General features: G+C 34.6%; 1 protein-coding gene across 4 annotated transcripts in view; it reads left to right on the top strand.

Moving 5' to 3' along the window:
- Positions 1-22,947, top strand: part of IMMP2L (inner mitochondrial membrane peptidase subunit 2) — a 419,562-nt gene that overhangs the window by 256,421 nt on the left and 140,194 nt on the right. For 2 of the 4 annotated variants that reach the window (XM_053942038.1, XM_053942040.1), the window contains 2 exons: positions 20,546-20,611; positions 21,953-21,991. In XM_053942038.1, coding sequence (XP_053798013.1) covers positions 20,546-20,611; positions 21,953-21,991 — 105 coding nt within the window. Of the gene's footprint in view, positions 1-20,545; positions 20,612-21,952; positions 21,992-22,947 lie in introns of those variants that run through there. The other 2 variants (XR_008430811.1, XM_053942039.1) reach the window with 2 other exon arrangements.

Raw genomic sequence — 22,947 nt, 5'->3', positions numbered from 1 at the left:
TCAGTAATGTTTCAAAAATGAATCAGGTGTCATTTGCTTGTCCGTGGATTTTCAGGTATTTTTCAGGTATTTTTCAGATCCCCAGGAGGTCTAAAACTCTCTTCTTTGGACAGACAGCATTTAAAAGTATCTCTATGTCCTTTGATGGAAAGTATCTCTATGTCCTTTGTCTTGAAAGACACCTTTCAGTTTCTGAATACAAAGGTAAACATCCTAGGAAATGAAGTCCCTATACCATAATCTTTAATATTCTTGAGTTGGTTGGTTAAACTTCAAATCTTGAGCCACATTTGAAGACAAGACTATAGGTTATAGTTCAATAGTTATTTACAGGTTTTCTTGTTATAATCATTAGGATTTCAAATGAGAACTACAAGCTTGGTTTTGGCTTGGCTTAATGAGTGGAAGTTTTTCCAACATTTATTTCCATGGTAGCTAAATCAAGTACTGTAAGTTCCTTTGTATTAGCTTGCTCTGTCCTAGATAAGAATACCATCTTAGTTTGATTTTTTGTAGAAGCAAGCAAATTGTCCTTGATATGTAGCATTAACAGTAAAAACCTACTTATTTGGAACTGGGTAGCCAAAGTTCACAATAGGTAAGGAGTCTGTAATTTCATGCTGTTTGACTTTTGGGTTTTTTTTAAGAGTAGCTAATTTCTCACAAAGAGAGGCAAAATTCCCATTGTCATTCTTCTTGATCCCTTATAATTAACAAAACAGAAGACATTAATTTTTTCTTTTTATTATTGCTAATTATGTTTTTCTATGCATTCTGATAATTTTATATGCTGTGGAAAATATTTTCAAGTTGAAAATTCAGTTTTGAATATTTTCAGTATTACAAAATAATTTTTGGTGTCTGTTAATTTCTAGTGTGTCCTTTTGTTTCCCATTCTACCTAACAGAATCTCATTGTACCTCAAAATTAGAAAAAATCTAAATTGAATGTAGGTTCTCAGTAAATAGCATCTTTGTGATGAGGAAAAATACAGGCAGTTGCTGGCATGTTGGAAAAAAAAGAAATAGACTTACTGCAGTGAAACTAGAGAAACAAAAAATTGCATTGAAAAAGAAAAATATTTTGTCAGAAGCATTGTAATAAGCCTCGGTGAGAAAGGAGAGGTAATATGACTTCTTTTGAGATATCACTTCACCCTTTTCCTTTAAAGAGTTACTTGGTTAGAATTCAATATTTTCCTCACTCCAGAGTAGAAATGGGTTGGTGTGCTGGTACTCCTAGCTTCATGCTTGCTTTGGGGATCACATAGGTAATTCCCAGAAAGACAATTGGCAGGACAGGATATAATCTGTTCTTGAATATGAAGATCATTCCTCAGCCTTAGATGTCAGTGGTCTTATTTACATGATTGTACCTTTTCTGGAAGAGAGATAGAGTTATTAGCACTTGCCACAGTTGAACACATTGTGAAAAGTGTACTTGGTCTATAATACCTGGCAAGTCATTTTGACAAGTGATCTCCTATGTAAACAGTGATTAATTGCAGACATCTCTGACATTTCCATTTCAATGATACATAATTTTTTTAAATGAGGTGATTACTTCCTTTAAGTATTTAAATGTAGCTTGATAACCCGTATTTTACAAGAACTTGAAAACAGTAAATATCTTTATGTGATTTTTCAACTTTCCAAAAATCCATTGTGAAGTTACTTGTGTGAACAACAGGTTTGTGCAGTAGGATATTGTATATATGTTATCTGTCAAAACTGTTTGTTCCTGCAGGATTTTATTTCAGCAACTATAATTCAAAGTGAGAAAATGTATTTAGAAGTGTCTTATTGCCTTCTGTAATCTGCTAAATCACCTGTGGCCATGCTAGCCATTTAGTGCTACAGTAAGTACTGTAAAAATATCCCCATTCCCACTTATAAGGACAGATGGAACCCAATCTGAATGACTGCTCTAGTTAGGGAAGACATGAATTGCTCTTCCTCTTAGAAAAAAGGTAAGCCAAAATGGAACTACTTTGGAAATGTGAGAGTAAGATTCTGCAGACTTGTATTAATTACAGAGGGGAAAAAAGAGCATAACCACTTCCCAGCTGTGGCCTGCAATCAGAGTCCTTTTAAGGTTTAATGAAGCAGAGTACTTGAAAATAGCAGGTATGTAGCTGAGGAAGTGAGTGGGTTGGTGATCTGAGTCAGTGTTGTTAAGCTCTACCCATATGAGGGTGAATGCAAGAAGCATTAGGTAAGGAAGGCTATCAGGACCCATTCCTTCCCCTGCTGTTACCATAATTATCATGCCTTGTGATGACCATGTAGGAAATTACACTTGTATGTAGGAAATTACACTTGGTAGGTAACAGGCTCGTGGTTCTAGTAAAGTTGTTCACTTTTAACTTTGCTCACCAACTAAAGTAAACCAATCTTCAGAATTGCTTAAACTGAGTAACGAAAGACTGTGTTTGTCTCAGTGTAATCAGAAAGATATGAGAATTTGAGTTCTAGCAATTAAAAAAAAATTACTATCGCTTTACAGTAGTTGCTGCTCTCAGCAATAATTAAAGACAAAACACTAATGCTCGAATCAAAACACAACCCACCCCTACCCCCCAAAATCTTTGTTGCTAGTTTTGTGAATGCTGCTAGTTACTGATTTCCATCCTAAGCTTGTAAATTCTCCCAGAAGTTTGGTGACTTCATAAACCACCCCTGTTGTAATTGTCCAGCTATGCCATGGACAGTTTCTGCAAGATAAAACTATTTCTGCCCTTCAGTCCTGCTCATCATTCATCCATTCCATCCCACAGTTTAGTGAAGCTTAGTCTCCTGCTCACCGACAGTATAGATTTTAGCATGTGGTTTCTCATTGCCCCGAAGAGATGTCAAAACCTGTGAAACTTCCTCTTTTCTGCTCAAAGTAGGAATTTTCTTTCTTGCTCTGAGCTGCTCATCTAGTTTTTGGAATGATATTATGGAAGCAATTGTTTTACTCAACACATAGAAGCTTTCATTTTTTTGCCATCCTCAAGGGATGGCAAAGAAGAACAATTGAGAACATGCATGGAAATGAACTAGATCTTTCTTAAACTGGTTTAAACTCATCTGCATCAGGGAATTTGCATTTGTTTAATTAAAGTAATTAAAAATTTATTTCAGTTATGTTGAAGCCACTTTGTCATTGCTAATCAGGTCCTTGTAGTGCTTTAGAGATATATGAATTAAGACAAAGGAATTCTGGCTTAGTGGGTGGCCCGACATCGTAGAGCTGGAACTTGCAAACCCTCAGGGAAACAGGAGCAGGCAATTACAGAAGGGGAACAAGGAGCAGTGGACAGTTGGGTGGCAGGGCAGTCTCTCAGACCTTGGAGACAGGCCTGCAGCCCCTGCAAAAAATATTTTGTGTTACAACTGCTCCTTTTAAAAGGGTATGCAAGGCCCTGCTCTGTACCCTCAAACAAATGTGTTAATTTATTGTGTGGGAGTATGTAGTGCTGCAACCTGGAGGAGCTGTGGACTCTCTCTGGGGTAGAGAGGCCTTACAGAGACATCTGGATAGCCAGGGAGCAAGGCGTAACTCACTGCCAGATTTGCCACCTGGGACAGGGTAATCCTGTATTTGTACAAACAAGAAGCTGGAGAGAAGCACACAGAAAGAGATCTGTGGGTCCTGGTGAGTGGCAAGTTGGATATGAGTCAGCAGTGCCCTGGCAGCCAGGAGGATCACCCATGCCCTGGGGTGCATCAGGCACAGCATCTCCAGCCAGGCAAGGGAGGGGATTGTCCTGCTCTGCTCTGCACTGGGGCAGCCTCACCTCAGGTGCTGGGGGCAGTTTTGGATGCCACAATATAAGAAAGATAGAAAGCTATGAGAGAGTGTCCAAAGGATGGCAACTAAGATGGTGAAGGGTTTTGAGGAGAAGGTCACTTGGTCTCTTCAAGCTGGAGAAGGGAACAGGGAAGGCTGAGAGGAGAGCTCATTGCAGTCTACAACTTCCTCAAGGTTGGCAACAGAAGGGCTGGTGCTGATCTCTCTGGTGACCTGTGATAGGACACAAGAATATGGAATGAAGCTGTATCAGGGAAAGTTCAGATTGAATGTTATGAAAAGGTTGTTCACCCACAGGGTGCTTGGACACTGGAACAGGCTCCCTAAGGAAGTGGTCATAGCACCAAGCATGAGGGAGTTCAAGGAGCATCAGGGCAGGACTCTTAGTCATATTACTTAGTTTTAGATACTCCTGCAAGGAGCAGGGGTTTGGACTAGATGATCCTTATGGGTCCCTTCCAACTTGAGATTCTATGAAAAACAGTATGGGACAAGGCCAGAGGTGTGGTTGGGGAAGCTGAGTGTCCAGCCTGCCAGACAAGTCTTCAGGCATAAAGCCTGAAGGTCCTGTAAGGTCAAGCCAGGGAGGCAAATTTGTGGATCAGGACTAGCAACATCCTATAAGAAAATAATGTATTTGTCTGTTAAGTGTTACAGGAAGGTTCTACCTTTTTTTGAGGGCAAAAGTGATGATCTCTCTGGCTAATTGGAGGTCTAATAAATATCTCATCCCTGTTTTGATGTTGAATGCACAAATTCACAGATCATGCCAATTCACCAATGCAAGACTGAGTGATGTAAGCTCCTACAAGTTATGTATAACTCACCATTAGTGATCCTTCAGGTAGGTACCAGTTGACAAAACCAATTTTTTTCTGTATATCTTATGATTTTTGGACCTACTTTAAAGTAAGTAAAAGGAGCTCTTAACCAAAAAAATAACAAGGCCCTCAGTCATCTTAAGCTGGGCATCTAGTACCACTGCTCATTTTATAGCATTTCACTTGAACTATGCTAGTCCTTTCTAATTTCTGTATGATTATAAACTGATCAATTGAGTAGAGCACTGCATTTTCACGCATGGTAAAAAGCATTAAATACACAGTGTACATTAGTGTTTATATGGCTAATTTTCTTTCCAAAATTTATTATGCATTTAAGGGCTTGTTATATTCAAATGGAGAAGGTTTTTCTAATTTGATTCGTACATTTTCTGCTCCACTACATGAGTGATGAAATTGTTATTCAACAGTTGAGGAGAAGACTGCATCTGTCTCATTAAGATACTCACAGTCTAAATTTTTTCTGGAATGTATGCAATCTCATTGAACTGCTGCAAGCAATATACAACATATTCACAAATGAACTTAGTGTTAAAAATTCTAGTTTACACAAATTTTTATTATCTCTTTTCACCTTATCTCCAAAACCATTTTGATGTCATTATTTTTTTTAAGAAAAGAAATAATACATTTTTGTTCAGAATATGATTAGGAGCTATTACTGTAGCTTAAAAATTGTTCTCGAGGGAACCGTAAAATGTAATCCATAAACTTTCTACTTCTTTATATTTAGAGTTCTTTAAAGGTGACTTTCCATAAGATCTGAAATATTTTTTTTACCTTTTTGAGTACAGTTACAACTCTATTGACTTTTGCAAACACTGGACTACGATTATCTAGCCAAAGCTGAGAATGTGTTTAAAAGACTCAATGTGATCTGAGAGGCAAACAAGAATGTTGCAGAAATTTATTACTTAGCCAACTGTCTGCTGGATGGACCAGAACTCAGCTGTTAGGGGTCTAAAAACTATTTTTACGCATCTCCTTTCATGTGACTGTTCAAATGAGACAAATAATAGTTTTTACTTTATGCTTGTTTACTTTATTGTTTATTTGGGTCATATTCTGTTAGTCAGGCTTCCTGTTAGTCTATCTGAACTTTTAAAAATTTTCTACTTAGATGTCTATGTTCTTAATTCAAACAATTTAACCATTTCAATGCACCAAAACATGAAAGTCAAGAAGAGAGAAATCTGTTACTTATTTCTCAATTTCCCACTCCCCCTAACACATATAGAAGCTACATCATTCTTTTAGGCTACACTGTGATTTGTTTTTTGCACTTTTTAAAAATTTTATTTTTTAAATGAGGTTTTCCTTTGGCTTCATTTCTTCAAGTTCACCCACAATTTGCACCAGCTAATGTAAGCTAGTGGAGCAGAAGTGGGGACAATGTTTAAAGAAATTAAGACGAATGACTATGGGAAATAATGTGAGGGGACTGCAAGGTTTATTTTCCTCCGTTTAAATTGTTTTCAAACAGGCAGCATTAAATTATTCATAAAGAAGTAATGGTGAAAGCAGAGTAAGTTTATAAAAGAAAAAAGATCTTGCATCTGTCTTTGAATTGGCTAATGACTCTCAGGATGTAAAATAGTTTTAAATGTTTCCCATCTGTGTCTTAAGAGAGAGAAGCTCTTCTAAAATTATACAGAGTTTGTCATGCATAAAGATGGGCATTGGACGTTTTTCTATTTAACTCTATTCTGTACCTCAAACTTAATTTTGAGAAAAAATTTAAAGGATGTTGGACAACGTCAAATGTGAAAAATATTATTAACACTGAGAGGATAATTGTGATTAACCAGAGGAATAAAAATGCAGTAGAAAGAGACCATTTATTAGAATCTTCAAATGAAAGTAGGATGCCGAGTTGTGTTTTAATCAATCACAAGTTATTAAGCTCAATATTAAGTTACATGAGTGACATCTCATGACCTGAAATCTCAGGCCTAGATGTACATTATCAATATAGCTGTTTCTTGGCAGCTACCCATGTTTTCCTTTTTAGCTTCTGACAGAGAAAAAATAATTTGATCCTTCTTTTACTGGAAGTTAGAGTGACTTTTTCTTATAGCTGGTGCTGATTAGTAGCAATTCTAAGGGTAATTGCCATCAACCAGATAACAGACTTTTGTAAATATCCCATTTTTGTGAGGATGTAAGAAGAAACTTCATGTGATGGGGGCATTGCTAGGATGTACATATTAACTTTGCACATGTAAGAAGTCAGGCTTAAAGTTTTTTCCCCTTCCTTATTGATCCGAAAGTATATTGAACAAAGAAACAATGAACTCTGGTGAATAAATTATGAAGTCGCCCATTTGAGCCAAGATGATGCTATATGTATTGTCATAATGCCGAAGTTTAGCCACTAACAATTTGTTTGCATTATAGAAGTTCAGCCCAGGCTATGTCAGATTTCTTTGAAATGCCTATCCTTAAATCTACTTTAGATCTTGCCTTCAGATTCAGGACAGGTTTTCATGATGTATTTTTTCTCATTGTGGATGCCACATGAAAATCCTGAAATGATGCAGAATTTTCTTTCTAAAGCATAGGAACTGAAAAAGAGCAGAAGTTATCCACATCATTCTCCATATTTTTTCATCCAACAGTGACTTTGTTGCAGTCACAGTTAATCTGTTATCTAATTATCAATAGGTTAAAGAAGTCTGTATAGAATGTTGTGTAATGTAGATTCCTCTATCAATTAAAGACAATATATAATGATAATGGGCAGGTATTTCAACTATTTGTTTTATGTATAATTTTCCATACTTTCTTTATGAAACAGTTTTTCTTTACAGTATGAAGTATGAAACATACTTTCTTTATGTAATAAAGTCAGTTCAAACAAATATTCATTATTTCAATGATTGCATTGACTGGAGTGACCCCTCTGTGAGTGTTGCCCTTTGTGAAAACGCGTGTGTGAGTGTACCAGCAGTACAGAATCCCCCACCCCCACGAATGAATTGGATTGTCTTTGTGGGAGATCAAGGGCATTTGCTCCTCACTACATTCAAAGAGTTGATACTGCCTAATCCTAGCACAGACACGCTTGTGAACATCTAATGGAAGAACAGCATTCCTTTTTTTTCCCTCCTCTAAGCTGATAAACAAGCAGGAATTTGAGGGATTCCCATTATGATTTATATGACAGATTTGTACCACAAACATCCTTGCCTGCTGAGAACTCTTTGCCTGTCACTAGTTGTTTTGCTGCTTGTGACTCATCTTGACAACTTGAACTGATCACAAAGCATATAAATATCTAGTGTTTCAAATGTGACAACTTTTTTTAATAACATTTTGATTATGTTCCAATTAATCATTTGTAAAGCTTAGTTCCATTGCATGCTGTCTTCACAGCAAACTTGAATAGCATAGATGAGTACCCTGGTAGCTTTTTATCAAACACCATAAATCACAAATGTCACTCACTTAGTGCTTTGAATGTACAGAGATACATAAGTAGTAAGTCTTAGTATTGCTCTTCAGTTAAAAAGAAACTTAATGTAATCTATTTCTGAATTACACAAATCCTTTAAACAAATCTCATAGATGCCTTTTTATACTCTTGCTCAGCTTCTTTCAGGGAAGTAAGGTTATACTTCTAACATTATGACTCCGACAGCCTTACCATTATCCTACTTTCTTAGCATATTGCCAGCTTGAATTTTAAGGAGCTGTGTTAGTAACCATTTCTGTAGTGATGCGTCATTTGAAGCACATATGCAAAAGCTATCTTTAGATTTTGAGCCTGAAGTATACAGCTAGTGTCTCAAAACACTACATCATCCGGCTTAAATACATTCCAGTATATATTTTATGCTTTTTGACTGCAACAAATACTGATCAGGAATGTGTAGTAGAATAACATTTGGAGAATCAAAACTATAAGCTTAGGGTGTTCTAAATAATTTCTTTTGTGACGCAGTAGTCACCAGTGTTGAAAAGAACTATGATTTCCCAATTTTTACTCTGACTTATGGTCTGTTCATAAGTCAAATAATTTGTATTGTTATTCTTGTTTTCTTACAATAAGGATGTGAAAGAGCTTCTCTCAACCCCAGATGTATGAAAGTCTGTGTTTCAAACTTGTGGATATGCATCTTTAATGAAAATGTAAAGGCTTAAAATTAGAATGGCAAAGGCAACAATGCCAAGTTTGAATTGGCTGAATTAACCTTTTTGTGTTTCTAATTGATATTCTCTGTCAACAGAGACAGTCAACACATTTAAGAATTTGTCAAGATGGTCTGAAATATACAGAATAATATGTAAACTACATATTTAAAATATTCTGCAGTAGAGCCAGTAGAATTTCTGAAAACTTTCGTTAATCCCAGGCCATATCTTGCATTTTTTCCTCCCAAGTTTTCATGCTGCTAATACTGTCAACACTTCCAGTCACTAAAAAGTAAAGACTTATTCTTCCACACTAATTTCTCATACAAGCTTGTGTCATTAGTCCTTCTGGCTTGCATTTTACTTTGCTATCTTTCTGACTGTTTTCTGTGAGAAGACTTTCTCCTTTTTTTTGTTCTATAAAACTTTCAGAAATAAGACATTTTCTTTAAAAAAACCCAAACCAGTGGATCAATGGGTTAAAAGAAACTTAAGACTGGCACAAAATTTTCAAATTTTAGTAAAACTGGTATTCACCTTGTTCTTCATGGATCCACTTTAAAAAGGTGAAGATAAAAAAATGATAAATTATTTGTTTGAACTTTAGTCACATGGATAGAGGATGAAGAGGAAGTAGTCCTTAGAATGTGCAAAAATTGTCTGCAAAATTTAGTCTATTTTTCCGCCTCCCTTCTTGTCTCTTCTGCCAGTCTGTCCCTTATCTAGCAATATTCTGAGCAGCATGTCACTTCCTTAGAGAAAATGGTGACAGGGACCTTCTGTGGGAAACTGTCATATAGGTTTGGGTTTGACAGGCTGGATGGGGCTAGGATGGGGTTTGCTGCTGCCTGAGACTGAAGAATTCATGTTGGGTGGAATAACCAGAGCAGACTGAAGTGTAGGAAGAGCTGGGAAGCAAGTGTGCAGACCAAACCCTGGGGCTGTGTGTGCAGCTGTGGCAGAGAGAGAGCAGATTGGTCTTCATGGCAAAGGGGAGCGCTGTCTAAAAAGCTTGTAAACTGCTATGCATGAAGGGAAAAAAGCATCTGTAGAGATAAATATTTTACTCATTTATGTTGTTCACTGTTGATGATAGTTCTTATTTATTTAATCTTCCTTTCTTAATATTTTAAATAAATATATTTGCCATCATACAAGAGAAGAAATGTCTTACAGCTCAGAATTCTAAAAATCTCATGGCAAAAACCAATATGGGACACTTTTATTCTTGACAAACTCCTCAAAGTTCTTTATGCATGCTCAAGTGATCAAAGTCTCTTAAAATAATATCCTTAATTATTGTGAAGGGTCCCCTCTTCTTTCTGTGGAAACACATAAGTAGAGGATAATGCAATTATTATCAAATGGAGCAAAATGCTTGATCACCTACTGACACAGAAGATCACATTTTGGGACAGAATATAATGTGGAAAAACATGCCCTATTCAATTTGCCATTGCCTCTCTTTGCTAAATCCTTGTAAGCAGGTCATAAATTCTATTACTGTGAGGATTTCTGTCACAGCAGCCAATCTAAGGTTAATTCAGCTTGACGTCATCTCAGAGTAGACACCTGCAGTTAATTCTGTATCTAAGATAAAAGCAGAAGCTGTGAAGCAAAAAAATCCAACTTTAGGTTGGTTTCTTTTTATTGTGAGAGGAGCTGTGTCCAGTAATCTTATGACTGTTCTTTTGTTAAAGCATGTCTTGTAAGTTCTGAAAATGACATTTTGTAGCCATGGCTGTGTTTTGCTAATGCTCGTTCTCACTTTTTTTCTGTATACTATCAAAAAAAAAAAACACCTAAATTTTCAGCTACATAAATCAGTTATCCTTAGCAGCAGTCTCAATTTCTGAAATGTTATTTTAGAATATAACTGTATACAAGTTCCAGTGAAGTTAACGTTGCACAGTCTGAAAATAATTTATATATTTGTGTGCTTAGTGGGAACATAGAGATATTCAGTATTCTATCTTATGGACAGGTTTTTTTAATGACCATGAATAGAAATACAAATTTTTTTCTTAGTTAAACCTCCGTCTTTACATTTTACTAGTTGGAAGATAATTGATTTTCATTTTGTTTGTCATAAATATGGAAAAAAGTATTTGTATTACGTGCAGCACTATTTAAAAAAGATAAATAATCCTGAAGTCAGGACTTCTATTGACCTCTGTAGGAAACTTTAAATTGGTGGTTTGTTTGGTTTTCTGTGAATTTACATTGACATGTGTCTACTCTCAAACTATTTTTTACTGGAGAAGATATATTACAACAATATAAAAATGATACATTATATTGTTATTGGTCCTTCCTTTACCTCACTGTTAATGCTTGCTTTCCTGTGTTATTTGAAAAACAAAATCTACTACAGATACTTAAAAGGTAGATGAAACAATATTTTTAAGCAGTTTCTCTTTAATAGTTTATTGTTAAGATGGCTAGACTGAGCTGATGTCTGTCTTCTTTTGTAGTCATTGAGGTGAGAGACACTCCTCCAAAGACTGATTCATCCCACTTTAATTGTTACATTCTCTGCACTGACTATAACAGACTTAACTCATCTGAAAGGCTTAATTTCTTGACTGTAGCTGAGATTACATTTAAGAAAATATATCCAGCTACTTAGAATTATCAAGAAAGAGATTTTCACAACAGGTACTTGAAACAGCATTAGAAAAATTTAAAAAGCAGTGTGCTGATGGAGTTTAGGTGATTTCAAAATAGATAAAAACTTCGGTTTCTTTAGAATCATAATTTTTTTTTACACTAAATATAATGTTAATCCTATCGGACATACTAAAATTAGTCTCCAGGAGAGTCAATATGAGAACCAGACTTCTTAATGGTTATTATATCAAAAGAAATAATGTTTTGGTTCCTAGGTCAGTGATTTTTTTAACACCTAGATATGCATCCAGTACTATTTTTAATAGTCGTGGTAGTGTTCTATAACTAGATAAGTTTTCTGGCACTCCATCAGAAAGGAATAATGATTGAAAATTTCTGCACAATGTGTGTTGTGTAGATACATTTGCAATTTTTGGATGAGCAACTAAATAGATAATTTTGTATGCATGCAAGAGTTTCCACTGAACACAGGTCTAAACCCAGAATGGAAAAAGGTATAGAAGTGCATATTATAGCATGTACGATCATTTTTGGATCATTTTAATAGGTAATGTGTAGGTTATTTAGGTTATTTCTATCTAATATACCATATGGCAATGTAAGAGTTATTTACAAGCATCTGATTACATTTTGCAGTTTTCTGTGCATTTCCCTCTGTTGTCTATTGCAATGGAAATAAAGAATATTTTATTTCCATTACAGAGTAGAATGTTTGGGCAGCTGTGGCAAAAACGAAATGTGGCTCCTACATTACAGCATAGTGATTAATGAAACAGTGCATATATTACTGGTTTTTTTCTTAAGCATAGAAACCCAGGTATTCTCCTTCCTAGATCAGGCTAGCTTCATATTTGGTAGATAAATATTTCTATGTATGCTTCCAAAGTCAAAGGTTAAGTTAGAGTTACTCAACCCCTTTGAAAAAGGTGAAGATAAGGTGAAATGGCCAGTTAAAACAGCAAGTAATTAATTGAGTCTCTCTGTTAACAGGAAGAAGGTCAAGTGCACATAACTATTGTGATTACACAGCCTGCATTACAAACAGATGAGTCATTTAACCTAAAAGTGGTTAGATTGGAAGGCTGAGAAACAATTAAATGCAATTTTACTTCAAAATAGTAGCTATACTTCCAAGTTACTGTAGTATTTTAAGGTTTTTTTCAAAGTCCCTTGTCATGTTGTTTTGCAGTACCAATTAGTTTTATTGCTGTGAAGCATTTTATTTAGAGTTTTCAATTGTCCTCCTTTTTTTTTCCCTTGCCTTACTGTAGCTAACTAGATGTAATTTAGAAATGATAATTTCTAATGGAGATGTATTTTTTTATTACTATTTTTTTACTTTCTCTTTTAAATAATTCTGAGAGTTTTTCAGATACACAATTGTAATTACCTGATCCAAAGTGTAGAAAAAAAATGCTTAATTTTGTCAGGTAGGAATCATACATCTAGTTAATCCTGGGGAGAATTAATAGTTATCTGCTGATGAAGATTAAATTATTTGTGATATCCTTCCAACACCTATGAAAAACACTGAAAAGCTGATGCTGCTGATGTCTCATCATACAGTGAGGTTGAAAATCTATAGCATGCTGTAGATATACCAGATAAAACTCAGTTGTTTTGAAATTATGCAGACCTTTATTAATTTCCCTCCAACTCCATTCTTAGTGTAGGGGATCTCTGATAAATAATGTCTGGTACCAGGAGATAACATAATGGATATTTATTTCCATGGAAGCTACTTTTTCACTTTAGAGAGTTACTTCCTGCTCTGCTAGAAAGCTCAAGACTAAATCAGAATGTAGAGAAAAGGACAGGAATGGAAGCCCATTAGAAAGGGAAAGGAGCAACAAGCATGCAAGAATCATAGAATCACTAAGATTGGAAAAGATCTCCAAGATCATTGAGTCCAACCTTTGAACACCACTTTACTGACTAGGCCATAGCACTAAGTGCCATATCCACTTATTTCCTGAACCCTTCTAAGTGCAGAGCTTGAGAGAATTGTTTATTTGCTCTAACTATGGCAACAAAGTGTATGACTCCTTTTCTGAGGCTTCATGCAGGTCTTCTATTCAGATTGTTATTTTTGTTTAGAGGTTGCTCAGAATTCACTAAGAAATTTCAAGTAAGCATTGTTCTGAGTTCTACACGAATAGTTTGAAATGTAAGAAAAATAAAACACTACCTTCCCACCAGTGCATGATTGGAATCTATAATTATTATAAAAAACTATATTTAGTAAAAACAAAATGGTTTTTTGGCAGTGAATGATTTTGCTTTTTAACAGAAGTTTGACTGAGAAGTGTTAATGTAGTATGGAGTTAGGAATTACAGGATGTTCCTAGAAGCAGTTTTCCTCATATTTTTAATTATATTTTTGTACATGTTTTGCACTGGAGATGCTGAGCAAATCAAGCATCACCAGAACTTATGCCTAACCAGTTGGTGCAACTGCTGTTCTTAGGTACTTATTTTGTAAATTATGAGTGAAAAATTGTGATTATTCAAAATGTTTCATTAAACTAGTATTTATTAAATCCGGGCCTCAAATTTAGCCCAAAGGAAATGCAGGAGCATTTGGGGAACTGTTTTTGATGCTCCCATTATCTCCTAATTTTCTCAAAATTGCAAATAAGATCTGCATAACATTTCTGTTTGAAAAAATTGCTAATCTAATATATTTAACTTCTTCTAAAAGTATAACACAGTTTTAGGCCAGAAAGGCGTTTAAACATTGATACTGGCAGGCAAAAATGGTTTCAAACACTTTTTGTAGTGTGGAATACCATTTGGAAAATGCCTCTTTTGAAAAGGCTGAAAGACAAAGGAGAAAATGCAAATGACTTCATGACCTGCAATAAATTTCCAGCATTCAAACAAAGAGAAGGGCCTTAGAAATGTCTTATCTGAACAAAATAATCACATGGTTTATTTCTCATTCTATTAGTAGAAGCTAAAATACACTTAAAGGTGTTAATTCAGGAATAGGTTTTGTCAAGCAAACCTCATATGTTTTATCAGTAAATTTACAAAACAGCTAGATAAATATTATTTTGATACAAACTATTATATAGATATTTGGTTTCTTCAAGCATTCTTTTTACTGCCACATTATATTTTGATCAAGAAAATTTCCTTTTGTGGAGTTAATGGGGACATTAGACAGATTACAAACAGGCTCTGTTCAGCTGTGAAGGTGTAAGATATGGTTGGAGGCACATTTGTGAACCGTAATATTTCCAACAGATTGCTGTGTCATCCAAAGGTAGGTGCTGGTTTTGTCAATTGTCTTTGTAATAATTGGCCAAGTGTGCAAGCAGTGCAGGGAAAGACAGGGTAGCATGATGTGAATCACATGGTTGGTGTTGACAAACATGCTCTATGCAATGTGAAGTGATTCTAAAATTTATTGTTTCATTGTTTTAGCAAGCAGTTTACTCAGAGGAGGTTTAATTATCACTTTTGGTGTCTTTTCAACACCAGTTCCTAGGATGAAAAGGATGAGCTTTTTGACTGACTATACAAAAATAAATGGAATGTTAAGAAACAGGAAAGAATTTTTTTGCTTGAGCCAGCAAATAAGGCCATGTTGCTCTGGTTAATTCATTACTAAGCATAGTAGTAATCCAAGCTGAATAATGCTAGATTCCCATATGTGCTAAGACGAAAATGAAAATGTTGGAGGAGTTTGAAAAATAGTAACAAAAAGGGGTCCCAGAATTGGAAAACTGTGTGCTAAGAAGTTTAGGCAATTCTAACTGATGAATACAAGACAAATTTAAGAACAGATGTACCCAAATCTTTCTTCATGAAAAAGAAATAAGATGTTGAGGGGCTTTCTGCCTTGGAGAAGGCATGAAATTGAAATTGTACTAGGATAAATTCAATTTTGAATGCAGATGCAATTTCCTAATAGCAAGGATAATTAAACTGTGGAGTAATTTCTCTGGATGTTAGTCTCATTGCAACTCAGAATGTTGAGACGTGATATCATAATGTTCTTTAAAAATGCTTTCTAACAGAATTAGGTACTTCAAGAAAAACACAGAAAAAATGATCTATGGGCTACAGCAGATAAATAAAGTGATCAACATGGTCTCTTCTAGCATCAGAGCTTGCATCTGTGAGAATATTTTGTATTTTAAGATATGAAATCCTGATTCTTCATATACTTGAATAAGACTAAAGGCTGTAGAAGTGAAAAGTCATTTATGTCTTAAGGCACCTCTAGTGACTATCTAATCTTACCAACCACTCAAGGCAGGTTGGACTCTGAATTTGGGTCAGACTGCCCAGACCTGTGTCCCATTGAGCTCTGAGTATGAGAGGTGCTCAGCCTCTCAAGTTAAACTGCACCACAGGAATTTCCCTTCCTGCAACTCATGTTGTTTGCTAATCTCTTTTGCTGTGTACCTTTCCAAAAATTCTGAATTCACAATCAGCAATTAGATAGATGACAATAGCAATTGAGCCCTTTGCCTAATCTCTGATCTGCACAAACCCAATTTCCTTAGCCACTGCTGTTACATTGCTCTTCTGTTACTATTATTTTGGTGTCACTTTTTCCAGTTGTTACTAACTTTCTTGTACTGGTGAGTCAACTGAACACAGATACTAAACCTGGTGCTGGCTGCATTTATTGCAGTAATTCTGTACAAGAGAAATTGATAACAAGAATGAAGAAAAAAACCAAGAATAAATGTGTAAACATTTTTTTCCTTCACTGTTAAATTGCATGTTATTTGCCACAATATAGAAATTGTGTCATAACCTATGATGTAGTAAGATATTACATTTACTATGAGATTCTCTATCTGCATAAAGAAGAATGGAATTTAGATGAAAGTTAGGGACTGGGAAGAAGTTAAGCAGATTAAAAATATTTTGGTTTAGAAAATATGTGCATATATTAAGTAAATTTTCATTCTTATACAGTATTTAAAATTGTCTATGTTGGATCTGTTCTATCATAGCTATAGGGCTAGAAGGATGAAAGAATGATATTGCTACATATTTACTTCTGTACAGAGTTTGAGCGTCATACTATACTGGCAACAGGAAGCAAGGATGAGCAACAGAAAATAAGAATGAAGTAGCTCCACTGCTACTAAGAGGTAGTTCCCTCTTCCTCCAAGCGTGTTTTCAGGTAAAGCCACCAAAACCATACTGTGAGGTTCTCAGTTCTTTAGACATATTAATTCCCCTTATTCTGGACTCCATCTACATTTTAGTTATCCTCTAGCTATTTATTGGATCCCCAAATGGGTTGAGAAGGAGACGAACAGCATATTTTTTCTCCTGCATTAATCCTGTAAATTCCCAGAAGCGTAGACTCCAACTATTCTAGAATTTTTCATGAGAGAGGAATTTGTTTTGAGAAATGAAGAGCTCACTGAGTGAATGGCTTTGGATCACAATGTAAGACTGAGATCTCAAAAATCCTCTCTTATCCTATTTTATATAGTTAAGTCAATTTATGTATCTGTCATTAACAGCATAAATAGCAGAAATTTTATTTTTTATGAAGATGGCCTTAATTATTTCCATCTGTTTATACTACAACAATACAGTCTTAATTTGTTCTGTTGCCACCATGTAAATGATGATCAAATCTCATAAAACTCAATCTGAAGTAAACTGAGAATAATCTGAAGGAAAACTTTGAGACTGCTGCCTAAACATCTTGCTTCTATCTCATAAAAAGTTAAGCAATTTTCTAACAGTAATATACATACTTATGCATATATGTAGATAAATAGGTATATACATATAAAAATTGAAAAATTTAGCCACTTTTCTCTGCAACTTTTTAATAAATGCTTGCTATTTGTTATGTTCTAGAAGATGCTAAGTTGCTATATAAATTCCAAAATTTTCAAAGAGTTAGCACAGAGTTTTTCGGGGTTGTCTGTGATAATGAATGGGTAACATTAAACACATGTAGATCATTAAAATATCTAATTGAAGCTATCCCTTTGAAATATATTGTCTGCTTTTTCATTGAGTTCACAGAATCAGGTCTCTTTCTAATGCAGGTACCAAATTAATCTGAGTGTTTATTCAAGGCAAAAAGTATTATTGTATGTTGTAGTATTTATTTAGTTGGATTGTGCTTCAGTTATTTTGCTGGGATCTTAGGACATTTTCTAAAAACTTCCTCTATAGAAAAACCAGTAGAAATGGAAGTTGAGAATGAATTGCTTTGGATGCTCTTGAGAAGAATGTACTTAGAAAATTCAAAGAATGAAAGAAGACTCAAGTGACACATACAAAACCAAGAGATGTTATGAAAATTTTTTGTTTGATCAAATGTTAATTAGCTCATGGAGCAGTTATGTAAAATTTGGCAGTATCCACTAGAATAAATAATCTAAGTGGCTGAAAGGGAGATGTTTAGGAGTAATATTGACTGAAATGCTCACTTGCTGAATACGTAAAGAGAAAGCTTTCAGGGAATTGTCACCATTTCTATCTGACAATCACTTGCTAAAAAGTGGATTTTTCTGCTGGCTATATAATTTTTCCTATTTTTCCTGGGAAACTTGCTTTGTGGTAGTGTGATCCCACACTGTTTTCTGCAGGGTTGAACGTAGAAGGTAGGAATGACCTGTATGTTTTTGTGATTTCAATAATCAATGAAATCCCAGTGCTATGCTATACACCATTCAGGAAGGCATCATATCCATCACTTCAGAACCAGTCTCTCTTACCTCCCTGTTGCACACTGGCTCTTGAAAAAGACTCATTCTGCTCAGCTCTTGAAAATCCTTGGTCTAAAATGTCTGTATTATTGGCCACTTTGAACCTGCTAATCTGTCTTTTCCCAGTCCTTTGCCATTTTAATGAATTATAATCAGAATGTTAATATGAAGTTTATTTTAAAATATTCTGGCTTCCAATATTAAAAATATTGCTCTTTCATAATAATATCTACAAGAAATTCCTTGAAGTTTTTCTCATAAATTATGTGTTTGGTTTAAATGTATCATTACTAACAAAAAAGTACCTACTCTCAGAATAACTACCCATACCTCAAATGTAGAGAGATGTTTTTCCAAGGTCAGTAGAAATTCTTGCAGAAGAAAAGAAAATTAAGGGAGAGGTCAATAATTGCATTACAATATATGTATTCTAATCAAGTGGAAATGCCTGTTGGGAATTTGCTGAGAACCTTACTTTGAAAGTTAGGTGTCAAACCAGAACAGAATTTTGAAAGAGTAAACATAAAATTTGTTTTCATTCAATCTTTAAGAAATGCACATTTCATCACATACATTATGTATTATAATTTCCATTGCTTAAATTTTACATTAAAATATTACAGCCTGAGCTTAAATGGATTAAATTTTAAATCAATTAGCAGTAAAGTAACGTTAAAAATATTTGAAATTTATAACATCTTATAAAAAAGGTGTGTTGTCTTTTCATAGACTGTGCTTTGATTTAGAATAGGACATGGCCAATGTTCAAATGAAGTAAGTATTGCTTGCAAGGAGCAGCATCAGAAAGTGCTTTGGATATTCCATATATTTAAATCATATGAGCATCTAAAACTTGATTATTTCCTCCCAAGATTAACATATAAAATATGATGAAACTGTATGCTCCCACCTTAAGAAGGAACATGAAATACAAGGCAGAACTGGAATATACAACTATTCATGTAAAATTAATGCTAAACAAAATATTACTGTAAATTACATAATGATTTGAAAATTTGAGTGATGAGTAGGGAATAAATATATGGTCCTTATTCATGTTCAGTGTTGCTCATTGCTCATTGAAAATAGGTTTCCAGGCTTGATAAACTGTAAAGGGAAGCTATTGGATATTTTGAAATTCAAAATTAGGCTTCTTGGATTTCATTTCATTACTTTGAAAGAGAAATTTATTTCAAATGTATTGACATGCACACACCAGAAAAAATATTGAAACCTCAAACTAATTTTAAAATATTTGGAATTTTTTGGGCATAATATTAAAAAAAAAAAGAAACCAAAAAAAAAGTCTGAACCTATTTTTCTTTTTAATGATTGGAACTGGAAGTGAACCTCAAATGCCTTTAGTCATGCAGCAGTGTGGGCAAGCTTTTCATCCAGACTTAGCTCAGCTTTGCTTTTTAAAGAAGTGTAATCTTACCATTTGACCAGAGATGAGCTCAAAGATGGTTTTAGCCATGAAAACTGTAATATACATCTCTGTCAGTGGTGTGTCTAGCAGACTGTATTTGAAACCTTAATAGGGAGAACCCAAACATCAACAGAAAATAAAGTTTGTTCCTTTCCTGACTTTTCTGTGTGCAAGCAGCAAATAAAAATAATTGTTTTTTAATAACATGAAGATATTCTTCTAAGTTTGCATAGTTAGATAATTAAAAGTGAAGAGTAAAAGAAAAAATGTAAAGTCTAAAAAAACCCGAAAATCTGTGGTGAATATATAACTACATTAACCTGTCAAAACTACAGTAGAATAACACTTTTAATAGTCTATCTAATAATATGCATCCAGGAAGTTGGAATATTCAGGCTGAACATGCAAGTTCATCTTTGCTTTCTTATATTATTATGTAATGTATGACCAGAATCTACTCAATTAAAGATGCTATGGGAAAATAAGTGAAAAACAATGCATTCAGAAGCTGCAACTTTCAGATAATTTTGTAACTTTTATTTTTGAACTTCTGCAATTCCCTAGGCAAGGCTTACCTAAATTAGTGATAGATATTAATAAAACATAGGAAGATTTTTTTTTCTCCTAAATTGATTGAATGACATAAATGTTTAACACATTTTCCCAACAAATGATGGGGAATTCAGGTTTTAATACATTCATCTATTTGCAAAAGTACCTTCCTCACTGGTTTGTGATATGCTTTGCTTTTAATGTTGTGGAGTGTATTTTTCATGACAAAAGGTATGTTGATTATTGTGCTGTTTGTAAGCAGGTCATCAACTGCTTTCAGTGATGGTTTGCAGTGACAAGGATTGCAGTAGCTTCACCTCCCCGTGGAACATAGTGACTGATGCTAACTCAAGGAGAACATGGAATCTTCTAATGACTTCCATCGTGTCTATTTCTTTCATTTTCTTAAAACAATGGGAATGGTACTGATTGTGTAACCTTATCTCCTCCTGTCTTAGGTCTCCTAGAAATCCTGAACAGAAGATCATTAAACGAGTGATTGCTCTTGAAGGAGACATTATTAAGTAAGTATTTTAAGCCTTAGTCACAGAGTCTTTATAGGAATAGTGCAGATTTTTAATGTATTTTAAATCAGTATCCTAGACAGCAAGTAATTTCTAGCATTTTCTGTCTCTTATTAACAAGGATGTCAGCATTTTACCTGTCTGTTTTTTAATGAGAGGAGAAATGCTACACAAAACTATTCACTCTCTCATGAAATGTACTTGGGTACAAATAATACTTCTTTCTGAGATTATCTCTGCCACAAATCAAGGCAGGTAATTGTACAGCAGTTTTCAATGAGATTATAGGGCTGTGATTTTTCATTTAGAAACTCCAGCTGCTATTTTGCACTGGGGTGGGCAAGTAGGTTGTTTTTAGGCTTTTGTTTATTTGTTTGTTTGTTTGTTTCAGGATCTCATCTTTGATTTTTTAAAAATTAATAATTTAATTTAATTTAATTTAATTTAATTTAATTTAATTTAATTTAATTTTATTTTATTTTATTTTATTTTATTTTATTGAAAAAAGAACCCTCATAGAGTACTGTCTTCACTGCAGTGTGTAGGGAATATGGTGCAACTGATTTTGAGTAAATTATTCTACCAGAAAAAAAAAAAACAAACATTGTAGCAAGAGTAGACTCTAGAGTACTTCAAGACTTGGTTTGTTCTGACAGATAGAGCTTCCTACTGGGGCTGGGTGGAAATAAATTGCCACTAGATGTAAATAAAAAGTTTTTGTGGGAACAGTATTACTTTGAAGAAAATGCTTGCTTGAAAAGGTTTCTTTTTCCCAGGTACACAGTGGAATAGGTATACAGGTGGGAGGGTAAATTCCTGATTTCCCATACTAAGATGTGAATTACCCTGGGAGATCTCAGACAATGTGGCAGGCTGTAACTCAATTCATTTAGAGAATGATTCTTGCTCTGGAGTAGTGACTGCTTGAGAAGTACTTGACAGCTGCAATTCAAATCAAGGATTTGAATTTGATTTCAGTGGGCCCCAGTTAATAGCATGGGCACTGTGAAATATGTATATGTATTGTTTTTTTCTCTTGTAGTCAATACAATTCCTGTTTTATTGAAAAATTCTCAATTTAATTGAATTATCTCAGTTTGAGAAACTAAAATAAATTGTTGTGTCTCTCTTGAAGTAAAATATCTAGAACAAAGGAGTTGATTTGATGTCCTAAAACTACAGACATCTACAGCTAAAACTAACAATCACTTTCAAGAGCTAAAGAGAGAGGAGTAGTGTGTGTACTGTCTTTTATTGACCTGTGTCCTTAAGAAGGTACTTATATTACTGATATTAGTGCTGTAATTCATATAAGTGATAAGAATGTTATTCATGTTTCAGTATTTCTGTGGCAATATCAGAAAGAGACTGCAATATAAGGTAACTTCAAGGGTTACTTTACATTGTTCTATGTTATTAACATATTTCCCTTAATTTTTGAAACTGAATGTAGATTTTGATAAAAAAAGGACATTTAATAACATAAATTCTAGCTTTAGGAAATTAACTCTGCTGTACATTCAAACTCTTTAAGACTTGGAACTTTTCATTAACATTTGTGGGTGTTCCTGGCCAAATGGACAAAGGTGCGTGGCACAAGTGTGTTCAGAATACTGATGAGTCTGCAGGTTAGTGAGTCACTCATGGACACAGAAAACTATAAAGTGAGCCTCAGTTGTCTGTGGTAAACCTGGTTAGATTATTTATTGATAGAAATACTGATACTGATAGAAATCTCAGTAGCTTTTTTTTTTTATTATTATTTGAAGGTGTGACAATCATCCCAGAGCTTTTTGCTGTGTGTATCTGGCTGGGATAGAGTTAATTTGCTTCCTGTAGCTGGTACAGTGCTGTGTTTTTTTGGCTTTAGAATGAGAATTATGTTGACAACAAAGTGATGCTTCAGTTTTTGCTGAATAGTGCTTACCATAAGTCAAGGACTTTCCAGTTTCCCATGCTTTGCCAGTGAGAAGGTGCACAACAATCCAGGAAGGAGCATGGCCAGGACAGCTGACCCAAGTGGCCAAAGGGATATTCCATACCACAGAATGTCATACTCAGTGTGTAAACTGCAGGGAGCTGGCTGGAGGGCACTGATCACTGCTTGGGGACGGGTGGTGAGCAATTGTATTATGCATCACTTGCTGTTCTGGAGTTTTATTCCTCTCTTTCTCTTTTCAGTAATAACAATAACAAAGCAGAGTGAATATTATTGTATTAATTTCTGCTGTTGTTTTTATTAGCAATATTTTTTATTTCCTCTCCATTATTAAACTGCTCTTTCTCAACCCATGAAGTCTACCTTGTCTTTCCAATTCCCCTCCCTGCCCCTGACA

Source organism: Vidua chalybeata, chromosome 5 (genome assembly GCF_026979565.1).
Source record: "Vidua chalybeata isolate OUT-0048 chromosome 5, bVidCha1 merged haplotype, whole genome shotgun sequence".
Lineage (NCBI taxonomy): Eukaryota > Metazoa > Chordata > Aves > Passeriformes > Viduidae > Vidua > Vidua chalybeata.
The sequence above is the reverse complement of the archived record's forward strand: the minus strand, read 5'-3'. Positions and strand labels throughout refer to the sequence as shown.